Source organism: Ricinus communis, chromosome 5 (genome assembly GCF_019578655.1).
Source record: "Ricinus communis isolate WT05 ecotype wild-type chromosome 5, ASM1957865v1, whole genome shotgun sequence".
Lineage (NCBI taxonomy): Eukaryota > Viridiplantae > Streptophyta > Magnoliopsida > Malpighiales > Euphorbiaceae > Ricinus > Ricinus communis.
In genome coordinates this window covers 12182937-12195251 of record NC_063260.1, presented here as the reverse complement: position 1 = coordinate 12195251, position 12315 = coordinate 12182937, and the positions used below count along the sequence as shown (strand labels likewise).

The 12315-nt window shown below is 34.1% G+C and overlaps 3 protein-coding genes across 6 annotated transcripts; 1 reads left to right on the top strand and 2 right to left on the bottom strand.

Moving 5' to 3' along the window:
- Positions 1-1804: 1804 nt before the first annotated feature.
- On the bottom strand, positions 1805-2386 carry LOC125370004. Its single transcript, XM_048373560.1, has one exon. The coding sequence runs from the start codon at positions 2384-2386 to the stop codon at positions 1805-1807; it is 582 nt and encodes a 193-aa protein (XP_048229517.1).
- Positions 2387-5448: 3062 nt separating this feature from the next.
- On the bottom strand, positions 5449-8737 carry LOC8275555 (B3 domain-containing transcription factor VRN1). Of its 4 annotated transcripts, XM_015719106.3 has the most exons (5): positions 8381-8732; positions 6682-7048; positions 6379-6564; positions 6090-6289; positions 5449-5996 (listed from the first exon to the last, which is right to left on the bottom strand). In XM_015719106.3, the coding sequence occupies exons 1-5, from the start codon at positions 8438-8440 to the stop codon at positions 5703-5705; spliced, it is 1107 nt and encodes a 368-aa protein (XP_015574592.1). In that variant the 5' UTR covers positions 8441-8732; the 3' UTR covers positions 5449-5702. The 4 variants fall into 4 exon arrangements, with proteins under 4 accessions (XP_015574592.1, XP_015574591.1, XP_015574593.1 ...); XM_015719105.3 differs by having other exon boundaries at positions 6379-7048; positions 8381-8737; XM_015719107.3 differs by having other exon boundaries at positions 6379-6918; positions 8381-8735.
- Positions 8738-9494: 757 nt separating this feature from the next.
- LOC8275556 lies at positions 9495-12237 on the top strand. Its single transcript, XM_002519100.4, has 4 exons — positions 9495-10793; positions 11057-11386; positions 11524-11631; positions 11722-12237. Exons 1-4 carry the CDS (start codon positions 10791-10793, stop codon positions 12022-12024), a joined length of 744 nt encoding a protein of 247 aa, XP_002519146.2. The 5' UTR covers positions 9495-10790; the 3' UTR covers positions 12025-12237.
- Positions 12238-12315: the final 78 nt, after the last annotated feature.

The following is a 12315-nucleotide window of genomic DNA, read 5'->3' as shown; positions in this document are numbered from 1 at the left end:
ATATATATATATATATATATATATATATATATTACATATTACATATTATATTTTAAAATTAAATAATTGATATATATTTTATTATTTAAAATTAATAAATATATATTTCATTTAAAGACTTGATATATGCACTATGGCTAAATAAAATTTTATTTTTACATACAATAAACCAAAATTAAAATTCTCTTTATATATATAATAAACCTAAATAAGAATTTCTTTTCCATTCTATCTGTAGTCCGCTCTTAGTCTTTTTGGAGTAAAACTGCACCATCTTGTATCTTTCTTACCCGAAGTATTAACTCTTTTAAGTATTTTAAGAATTGCATCATACATATTTTCTAAGAATTGGACTGAAATATAATTGAAACATTGAAACAACAGTAAGCTCCATAGACTCGCTTTTGGAAGCAAGGCTGCGCAAATCACACCGAGTCTGAATGATGATACAGATAAAATTTGTTTAAGATGTTACTCAAGACTTTCTACATTCAGATATAACCAGTCATCTAATTTGTATAGTCTAATGCAGCGAACTTATCATTGTCCAGGTTGTTGCATAGACTTGGTATATTCCCTAACACGAAAGGCTGTAACTTCCAATATGATAGCAGCTCTTGATTTCAGCATACAAACATCTCCTTCTCCAAAAAATTTCTAGTGAGAACTCGTACCATCCCTGGATTAGTTTAATGCTACCTGCTCTACTGACGCATCGAACAAGCCACTGTTTCCCATCAGAATTCTGACGTTTAATCCATCCTGATACCCCATTTAGATGATTTTTGGCAAAGCATGATGGCAAATGCTGCAAAACCAATAGGACTGGTCTTTAGATCAACTACAGTATGATGTAAATTGAAAAAGCTAGCTACAGTATAACATAGTTAAAAGAGCCACCACAACACAACCCTTGTACAAATATAACGGACACAGGACAACCCTACAGAAAGGATTCACAGGCTTAAATGCTTCAGCTGCATACATAGCCATTTTCCTTTCCTCGGGTGTTATAGTCCCCTTACTCACATATGCTTTTTCATAAAATCTTGGTTGTTTCTCAATTTCAATTTCAGCTGTTGGGTTCTGCTTATCTGCAAATTCAACAAATAAATGATTAAATGCAATTATCAAGCCATGATGAGAGGGAAAGAGGGTCTGAGTTCAAGGAGCTTACTGTGATCAATCTTATTTTCCCCTCTTGCCTTTTGAAGTTTTTCCACTGCTTCGTCTGAAAACCGCAGTACCACATCATCTGCAGGAATTTTTGCAGTCCTTCGAATTTGGCTGAATACCTACATCTTGAGTTAAATTAGTTGACCTCGGTGGTGTTTTATCAGCTCGAAAATTTTGAAGGTCTTCTTTACCAGTTTTCTGCTTCTTGTTCATAGCTTTCTCAAGGTTTTGTATTCTGTCCAGAAATTGCAATCTCAAATCTTTTGCAAATTCCGAAGCTCATTTGTGTTGAATTTGACACCTATGCTTTCAGTAGAATGCGGTAATGACTGTGATTTGACAGTACCCCGTGATCTGCTTGCTTCATCAAGCAGATTGATGCAGTCCTCAGGATTAGGTCTATCATTATGGCATTTGCAGCTTGTGTTTTGTTTCAGATATCCATAAAAAATCTTGCTTTTCACAGCATCAGAAGCTGAAGATGTAGGAGCAGAACCCAAGATCTCAGTGGAGTCATCATCTTTCATCTCATCGAGTACATAATGCTGATTGCCATGATCCATTGAATTTGACTGAATGCATGCATCTTGAATTGAACTAGTTGAGCTCTGCGGTATATCATCAGCCCTTAAATTCTAAATGGTTTCTTTATCATTTTCTGCTTCTTGTTCATAGATTCCTCCAGTTTTTGTATTCTATCCAAGAACTGTAACCTCACATTATTCCTGGAATTTTCAAGCTCATTTATGTTGAACTGAATACCTATGCTTTGAGTAAATTGAAGTGATGACTCTGATTTGACAGTACCCCCTGATCGGCTTGCTTCATCAATCCGATTGATGCAGTCCTTAGGATTAGGTATATCAGTGTGGCATTTGCAGCTTATCTTTTGCTTCACACATCCATCGAAAATCTTGCTTTTCATAGCATCAGAAGTTGAACAGGTAGGAGTAGAACACAACATCTCAATGGAGTCATCATCTTCCATTTCGTCAAGCACAGAATCCTGATTGCTATGATCCTTGATATCCTTTGATGCACTGAATGGATCAAATTTATCATAGGATGCCAAAACATATATATGAACACTGAAATTTGAATTCCCTTCATAAATGAAGATCAAGAAATGACCTACACGAATGGAATAATGCTCCGCCAACCAATACAAAACCAAAACTTCTGGTCTACTTGTATTAACGTCACAGGCCATAATCCATCATCTGGAAAAGTAAGTGTAGCAACACCTGAAAGTTCATGTCCAAATTTCCTAACAAACTTCTTTGGGATCCTGCAGGTACCAAGATGCAATTACACTATAACACTTGCAAGCAAACTGTTACTTAAATATGAACATCTCAAGAAGTTGGGCTTTGCTCTTCATTAAATATTTTGACATCAAATGAGCTACAGCTACAATAATAAAGCTAGAAAATATGTCTCGTCGTTCATCAGAAAATGGAATAAGAAAAAAAAACGATGAATTAACTCATTGCAGCAAAAGACACATAACCACAAATATATATGGCTCTAATGAAGCATGGAAAACAAGGACAAAGAAACATTATGTGTAATAAACTACATTACCCGGAATTCATTTAAAAGACCAAATCTCAATCATGCTAATAATTGGTACACAGAATGACTAGACAAAAATAAATTAAAGAGAATAGGGCATATCGAACCAACTAGTCCCATAATACTTGGATGGTGAGCCACTGAGTGAATTAGTTCTCCCGAAAGCTAGTTCCTTTTTTTTTTCTTTTTGAAGTTCAGAAAGCTTCGGACTTCTGTATAGACTGGTGATAATTGCCAATTATTTCCTAAACACTTTAAAAATCATGTGGTCACTATCTGGTTTATGGGGTTGAATATACGATTTCAAGATATGTTGCATAGTAATGATAGATTGCGTAACAATGCCCATTAAGAACACGAAAATAGAAAGCCAAGCAGAACAGAGACAACACGGCCCTAGGCAGAGAAAGCACAATGCCCACTAAGCAAAGATGGTCCACAAGGACCCCCATCATACTTTTTTCTCCAATAAAGACGAAGGGGGGGAAAAAGAAGGGCCACTATCTACACAAGAAAGTAAATTATTTCAGAGACGCGCACTATATAACAAAAGGGTACTGCACCCAGCAGCATCCTTCCTCTTCATTGAAGTTAAAGTCCCCAACTTTGAAATCATTTCTAGTAAATTACCTGAGCCCACCGGCAGAAAGTTTGTATTTTTGGCCTTACATATTTATTTGTAACCAAAAAAGGAAGAAAAAAAGACCCCATCTTTGAGACTTTATCATTTCTGTGCATGTTATTCTACTCAACTCAATAATAACAATGAGGATAACAAATTAGTCTTTTGAAAGAGAAGGAGATGTTCGCAGTTACCAATTTTCTTTCGTTGTATAATGGGAGGACCGATTAGCTTATAGAAATGGCCAGAATCTGGCATTCTTTTTACCTACAGTTCTCTTAGATGCCTGGAAATGCCAGCTATAGCGAACATCGAAGGCTTGTATCAGCGAGGCATCACTAGTCCAAAACTAAAAGGCAGTCTTACAAGTGACAACACGGGGAGATTGTGGTTGTCGTTGTTCTCTCTCTCTCTCTCTCTCTCTCTCAGATACCTGAGTTAAAAAGGGCTATTTAGGAGGAAAAAAAAAATTGTAAAAGAACCATAAAAGTTTAGTTTAAATTGATATTTTCTGCTTCTCAAAGAAAAACTATATTATAATTATCATTTAAATAATCAGTTCTTTCAGAATTTTATTGGCTAAAAATGATATTCAAGATAAGAGTGATCCTATGGTATATCTACTTTATCTACAAATCAAGATATTTGGGCCATTAAATCATCTGTATTTAATTTTGACGCTTAATTAAAATAAGTCGTTACCTGCTGTACTAGTAAATATATTCATAAGATTTTGACTGGTTATTGATTTTTTTCTCCTTTGACCCAGCCATAAGAGGAATTTTTTATACTTTCAATCTCTCATCTTTATCATATACTACTGTTATGAGTGTTATTTTCTGTTTAGTCAATCATACCATACTTCCAATATAGAGTTACCAGATCCAAAGCCAAAAAAAGTTGCACAGATTGAAGCCATTGTTCAGTTTATTGTGCTCGAGTGCCCATTTGCGCTTGAATTTCTTTTTGGGGTTTTGTTTAGAGTAAACTTCAAGAATTATTAATATTGCAGGCAGTCTGCCACTACTTTTCGCCTTGGGATATTGGCCACATGAAGTTGGTGCTGAAAAGTTGATAATCAGGAGGTTGTTGCATTTAGTTGTCGTGCTTCAGATAATTACTGCAACTTAAATTACCTTGAAAAGAAGATGTGTCCAGCTTATCTTGCTAATCAGATCAAATTTCTGTATATCAATTCAGAAATTACTAAGAAACTAACTCTATTGCCCTTCTGATTTTACAAAAAGAAAGAAGGAACAGAGATATCATACTTGCACATTCAAATGTATCTTCAGTTATAAAATGACAAAGGTGCATGTGCTGTTATTACACTGAAATGAAACTTTTATCATCTGTCAGAAAGAAAATTTCATAACAAATCCTACATTAGGCCACAATCTCAACCAATTGATTGTACTAATAATAATTATATTATTATCATTATTAATGGATTGCGTCAAGAGTGTATTGGACTAGTGAAATCAACTCAGTTCTTTTGGAAAATAAAAAGAATCTGGAAAAAGATCCTTAGCAGCAGCCTTTTAAGACCATGCAAACCAAAAGCTTGAAGAAACAAGTAGGGAAAAGAGGAGAGGGTGTTCTTACACCGCCCCACTGCACCCAAAAGAAAAATAAATACAGAACAAGAACAAGAAAGCCACATTTATGGGGCTCCCATCTTCAAGGCAAGTACTTAATCCAGCATCACAAAAGAGAGCACTACCCAGATAGCAAATGTATTATACCTAATTGTAACAACATCACATATACTTTGTACTCGACTGTGTAGATGTTTTGTGCATGTTATGGCTGGAAGAATCAGCAACCAAAGCTAGAGCTTGTAGCAAACCAATACACAATTGGGAAGAAACATCAAAGTAAACCAAGGAATATAGTTGAATTACTAGATTTCTATATCACAATTTAGTATAAACAATGTTAAACAAGAACCACAAAGTTCTCTTCTTGAAAATCTCAAAATCACACCATCAAAGCAGCAAGCTATCCATGAGTAAGCAAAAAAACTGAAGAGATCAAACCAAACAAACATTCTAACGGTAAATTAAGCCTAAGAATCTGCAATTTGTGGTCCGGTTAAATATCACTTGATTGAAGTATTTACAATCCTACTAGTAAACCCACAAATTATCTATTGAAACATCTAAATAATGGATAGTTCCACTAATCTGCTCTGAAAAGTTATAGACATCGAACAACAATTAAATACCACAGATAAAAACCAGAGCAATGACAATCACCCAAAAAGGAGAAAGTTACTTGACAAAGTTCCTTCATTCAGAAATTTACCAGCCATTGGAGACTATCTAGTTCAACGCTGCTCATATTTTGTTGTCAAGGTCTGAGTCATGCGTCCAGCACCTTCGAGAACACGAAATACAGTAACTTTCAGCACAATGTCCCTTGATTTCAGAAGCTCAAATACACAAACATCTCCTTCTCCCATATTATTCTCCAAGGTGAATTCATACCACCCTTGGCTCAGTTTAGCTCTACCTCCCCTATAAAGGCACCGGACTGGCCACTGTTTCCCATCGGATGACTGAAGTTTAATGAATCCTGAAACACCATTTAGGTGCTTCTCAGCAAAGCAGGATGGCAGATACTGCAAAGAGAAAAGGAATTGCATCTTATGCTAGGCATAGAGTGGTGCAATATGAAAGTAAGAAAGAAATTGCAGATAGAGTTAACGGCTTACCATAATGCAACCCCTGTATAAATAAGATGGTCGCAGGACAACCCTACAGAAAGGATTCATAGGCTCAAATGTTTTAGCAGTATTTATTGCCCTCTCTCTTTCTTCAGCAGTCACAGTTCGCTTTCTTGCTGAAGCACTTTCATAAAATCTAAAACGCATATCAACTTCATCTTCTTGTTGAGCTGATGGCTGCTGCTGATCTGCGGTTTCATTGAATCAATAAATGAAAGGATATTCACTTCTTGAGGTTTAACAAGATGATGAGAAGATATAGCTTCAGTAAACTTACTAGGATCAACTTTAAGCTTCTTCCTTCCACGTTTTTTAGGTTTTTGTGCTTCAGCATCTGGAGTATAGTATCTCACATCACCTGCAGAATTTTTTTGCTCCATGGGATTAAACGGAACACCAACTTCTCGTGCATCTTGATCTGCCGCGTGTGAAATACTAGCACCCTTTGATAAGTGAATGTTCCCTTCACCAGACCAATTTATGTAGTTAAGATTAGACTCATTGAACAAATTCTGCAATGCTGGAGGATTGTAACTTTTGTTAATTGTCATTTGATCAAGACGTTCATCAAAAGCCTTACTTTTCAAAGAATTAGGAACCAAGCACGGAGATGAGGAGCTCAAGTGTTCAACAAAGTCGTCATCTTCCATGTCTTCAAATAGAAGATATCTTCTACCAGCTGTATTATTAGATTGATAGTTTATCTCAGAAGCAGACAAGTTGAATATGTGAACTGTGAATACTGAATGTCCTTCGTATCTGAAGACCAAAAAGTATCCTACACGTATAGAGTAACGTTCCATAAATTCCTGCCATCCTTCACGAAACCAAAATTTGTCATCAGCTTTTATTAATCCTACAGGCCACACAGGACCACCAGGAACACTGAGTCTCCCAAAAGCAGATAAGTCATTTCCAAATTTTTTGACAAAATTATCAGGGATCCTCTGCAGGTGAAAAAAGCAAATTACACTCCATGACTCAATGTTGCAGAAGATGTGATAACCAATAAAAATATTAGAACGCTAGAAGTATAAAGTTGGTATATATATATTTGATAGGTTTCCTTAAGTGAAGTAGAATTATTTACAAAATACCCACTAAAACAAGATCTAGAAAATAACTTAGGAAGCAATATAAAATGCATATACTTTCTCAACTAACCAAAGCATGTGAGAAGGAAAGAAGAGCAAGTAATTCAATTAATTCAAAAATTACAGCAACGTCAATTCAACTATGAGAAATCAAGGCCCGCATTACATAATGCAGTCATCTACTACTTGTTTACATGTAACCATCATGAACAGCTACATGTCACAAACAACTGATAAGATGCGTAAAAATTGTCAAAGTCCCAATAGTACTAAAACTTAGTAGTCGTATAAAGGACAAACGGGTTATACTTCCAACATCAAAGATGAATCTATAGAGCTAGATGCAAACAAGAATTTCATCATAATAAGTTCTAATGGCATATAGTATGAAATACAACGGAACAAAGTACAACGTCAAATGCAGCCTGCATATATAGAGTAATTGTTTTGTTATAATTTACCATTAAATGCTTTCTAGTGCTTCCAATTAATATGCTACATCATATTTCCTAGAAATTATTAAAATCAAGTTTGAAAAGACACACAAATTAAGTCCACAAGACACGAGCCTCATGATTATGCCCTACCCTTGAGAAGGACGAAAAAATGAAATCTAGAGATGATGCTTTTTCCAAATGACAATACACTAAGCTAATAAAAAATTTCTAAATTTCTCGAATAACTGGAAGTGCAACAGAAAAAAGTGAAACAATCCGCAGCCAATACATTGAGGACTGAGCTGAGCTAAGATAATAGATAGTCTTGACGCAAAAAGAGCAAATGAATTAGTAAGTAAGAAAAGAAGAAGTAGAGAAACCCAAATTCCTATTAACATCACCTCACTAAGTCCTATCTTAACAAAACAAAAATTGGGGTTTCTATCAAATCCCTAAGAAAACACACAATAAAAGAACCAGTAAAGAAGGAACAAAGAAGAATCTCGAATACCCTTTTCCCTGAATCTCACAAAAAAAATCCTTGATCTCACTAACCAAATAAAGAATTGGGTTTTGACCTAATTTTACACTTCGGCTCTAAAGATTAAACCTGCTATCAAAATCCCACACAGAAATGAACATACACAACTCAGAAGGCACTCAAACAAAGAGTAATAGGTCAGCAAAAGACAGAAAAAGAAAGAAATCAAGGGAGAGAGAGTAAAGAAAGATGAGAGATTTGTGTTACCAGTTTCTTGTCTTTAATGGAATTAGAGAGGATTAGCTTGTGGAAATAAGGTCTAGGCATTTTGGGGATTTTGTGGCTACTTATAATAAGACTTGTATTTGTGTGTGTGTGTGTGTGTGGGTATAATATGAGAGAAGAGAGAGAAAGAGAAAGAGATGGGTCAAATTAGTAAGAGATCATGATGATATGATAAGACCTCTCCAATTGAAAGATGGTTTCTTTTCTTTTTCTTTTCTCTTCCTTCAGATCTATTTCTCCTCTCCTTACTTCTTCTCTTCCTCTTTTCTCCTTTCTTCTCTACTGTTACTACTGGTTTTTAGTCAAACAGTGCTTTTCCTTTTTCTCTTTTTTTTTTTTTTATTTCCCTATAAAAAAAAAAACTCAAACTTGACCTAAACAGTGTAACCTTACTCACTGGGCCACCAGCTCGGATCGCTGCCACTCAAATAAACTCGGACAGTTAACTCAGAAGCCAGCCTTTTCTTTTTCTGGATTTTAGTTTTTCCTTGCAGGACAATAATATCGGCCAATCATTAAAGAAAATCTTCTGGTCTCTACTTTTTTTGTTGTACTTTCCTTATTTACATGAATTCTTTTTATTATTTTCAATCACACTCGAATTATTGATTTTCTTCATCAAATTATATTGTTGCACTAAAAACATGAACAGACAAATAAACAAATAAATACATAATTTTCATTGCTAAAATCTTCAAATAACATTGAAATCAATGGCTGGCTGAATAATTATCTCAAGTGTGGAGTGAGAAATGACATTTTTATGTTTTAATTTTGTAAGAAATCAGATATATTCTTTATTATGATTATCAAAAAATGAATTTTATTTTTATTTTTTATCCATTTTAAATCCCTCATATTAAATAAAAAAATCATTTAATACATATAAATATTATTATTTTAAGTTACTAAATTGATATTCTGTCATTATCTTTATACTATTATTTTATTATCAGACTTATTATAATTATTTACCTATTTATTTGAAATTTCAGTTTAAACTTTATAACAATAACAATGCTATTATATTATTTCTGATCAGCTTATTAATTGGCATTATGCAAATTGGAGAAAGAAAATGACATAATGTGAATGGAAATGAAAAAAGAAAAAGAAAAACATCATATAAGATCCTTTTAAATGCCTAGCTCATTTGAAAGATCTTAAGCATGTCTTCTTTATTATTTCATTTTTATCTTTTATTACAAACATAAATAAAACATATATCATTATTTTATAACTAATAATAGAATTATATTTTATTTGTATGCATTGCTCTATTTGTATATATGTGATAAATGTTTTAACTTTTGATAAATGGCTCTTATACATGTGAAGACTTCAAACAGAAAAAGAAAAAAAAAAGTCAGTAAAAAATTTTAATTTCTATCTTAAGAACAGTTTTAATTTCAATTCATAAGTATCCTTTTTTTATAAAAAAAGGAAAAAAGAAAAAGGAACGAGTCAAACTCGGAATGAGTTGAGTTGGATTTAGGATTAGCGAGTCGCAAAAAAGTGTGGAAGGAGAGAGAGTAGGGCAGTGACTGACTGACTGACCCCACAATCATTTATTCCATTCTATTCGTCTTAAACGAGGTTTCTCTGATGACACGTGTCGAACCAGGGTGGCGAGGTACCATTCTCAGATACCATCTGGTCCAACTCAATTTATTACCCTGCTATCCAACATTTCAATTTCTTCTTTTTTTTGTTCTTATACAACATATCAATCCAAATTTCGATTTGCTCACATTTCTGTCCATTTTGTACTTTTTTTTTTTTTTTAATTCAAAATTTCATGTCATTAAATAAAAATGGTATTAGTGTACTTACAAAGTAATTCTATTTTTCCTTTGTGTATCAAATTTTTGATGTTATCAGTCAAGAAGGACCTCTCAGTTAGCTTTAGATTTTTCCAATTATTTGAGTAGTCGGGAAATGATTCATCTGACCTTCTTCAAGCTGTATAGCCTCATTAGGATTATTTCTGTCAGTCAATCAAAAATAATTTAATTTTAAATTAGCCTTATTTTCTGTCCATAAATCTAAAAGAAAAAAAGAAAAAGACTTTTTAAAAATGGAAGCAAACTACCGATAACTGCTAACGGGACAAGACAAGACAAGAGCCACCTGGCTTCCCTATTCTTGCAGTTTCCAAGAAAACATAACTTTTTTTTTTTTTTTTTTGAGAAACAGCATTTCTCTTTTTGTAATATTTCTTTTCTTTCTCGACAACAATCTTTCATTTCCTTTTCTCAGAGAAAATAAAACGAAAGAAAAATACAATCTTTCAATTCTATCTCGTATCCAGCTTTCTTTTCTCTGTTTAATAGCTTAATTCTCATTGAAATTGTAAATATATATCTTGCCCTCGAGATCATTTAGATCATACATGGTAAATCTTTATTCTCATTTATCGATGTTGATTTCGAGATGTTGAAGGTTGATTTACATTATGATTGGGAGTTTCTTTTATAAAGAAATCTGAAACTGGGTTTTTTTTTTTGTGACTTATTTGATTTGCTTTGAATTCATTTTTGTGCCATTCTACCATTCATTATATAGGTGACGATTTCTTCTAGAATTTTAATTTTTTTAATTATTGCCTTATAAACAATTCTATGAGTTAATGTTACTGAAAGTTCCTTGTGCAAGCAGATTATATACAACATGTTGAGACATAATATGGCTGCTACACCTACGATGGTTGCTGTGACGGTGGTGGTGACAACGATGATCATGGCTGCGAATGCAGCTGATAGTAATGATGTATTCAGCCCTTGCTCAGATGCCAAAATAGAAAAATCTGATGGTTTTACATTTGGTCTTGCATTTTCCAGCAAGGAATCTTTCTTTTTTGATCACGTTCAACTTTCACCTTGTGATAGTCGTCTTGCCCTCTTCAGCAAAATGGCACAACTTGCTGTTTTCAGGCCAAAAGTTGATGAGATTTCTCTGCTTACCATAAATAGCAGTACCTTTAATCCGGTATGCGAGTAGGGTTTCCTTTCATTTCTTTACTCATTATATTACATAGAGACATTGAAATGATATTGCAAGAAAAAGATCATTCTCTAGCCTTCTGGATTTGTCTTAATATTAATTGATATGCATCAATTTTTCAGGGTATGTCTGGTGGCTACATGGTAGCATTTGCTGGAAGGAAGTATGCAGCAAGATCGTTTCCAGTTATGGTTGCTGATAATGGTATTATTGTTACTAGTTTCACCCTGGTAAATTCATTCAAATACCTTCTTCTTTTTTAAGGTTTCCATTCAGAATGAATAGCATTGCTGAAATTGGTTTCTTAAATTGTGGCACAGGTCCTTGAATTTCAGCAGGGTATCCTTCAGAACTTGTATTGGAAGAGTTTTGGGTGCGATAAATGCTCCAAGGATTTTGTCTGCCTCAATGGCAAAGACTGTGCGGTTCATAATTCGAAATGCAGAAGTAATGGTGGCCATATTGACTGCAATCTTGGCGTACAACTAACATTCTCAGGCACTGACAAGAATCTTGAAACGCTTAATTCATGGTACGAGGTGTCAAACCTCCGGCAATACTCTCTTTACGGCCTATATTCAAATCTTCGCCACTCCATTGATCAATTCAGTGGACAGTTCTAAGCTTTTATTCAAGCTAAAATTTATTGTCATGTTGATGAATCAGGTATATTAGAGGTTAAATTGGCCACATCTAATATACACTTCATTTCCTTAACAAAGCAGAACGTTTTTCTGAATCTCTACCAACTAATATAATGGTTTTAGGAAGTTGCAGAGATGAGAAGAAATATACAAATTGATTTTGCTCCTGTGCATAAAACTATTTCAATTTCATATCCTGGAAATGTCATTTGTTCATGTGAAAATGCCAGATTTCCGGACATCAGATCCTACTGAGCTGCGGCACTGCCT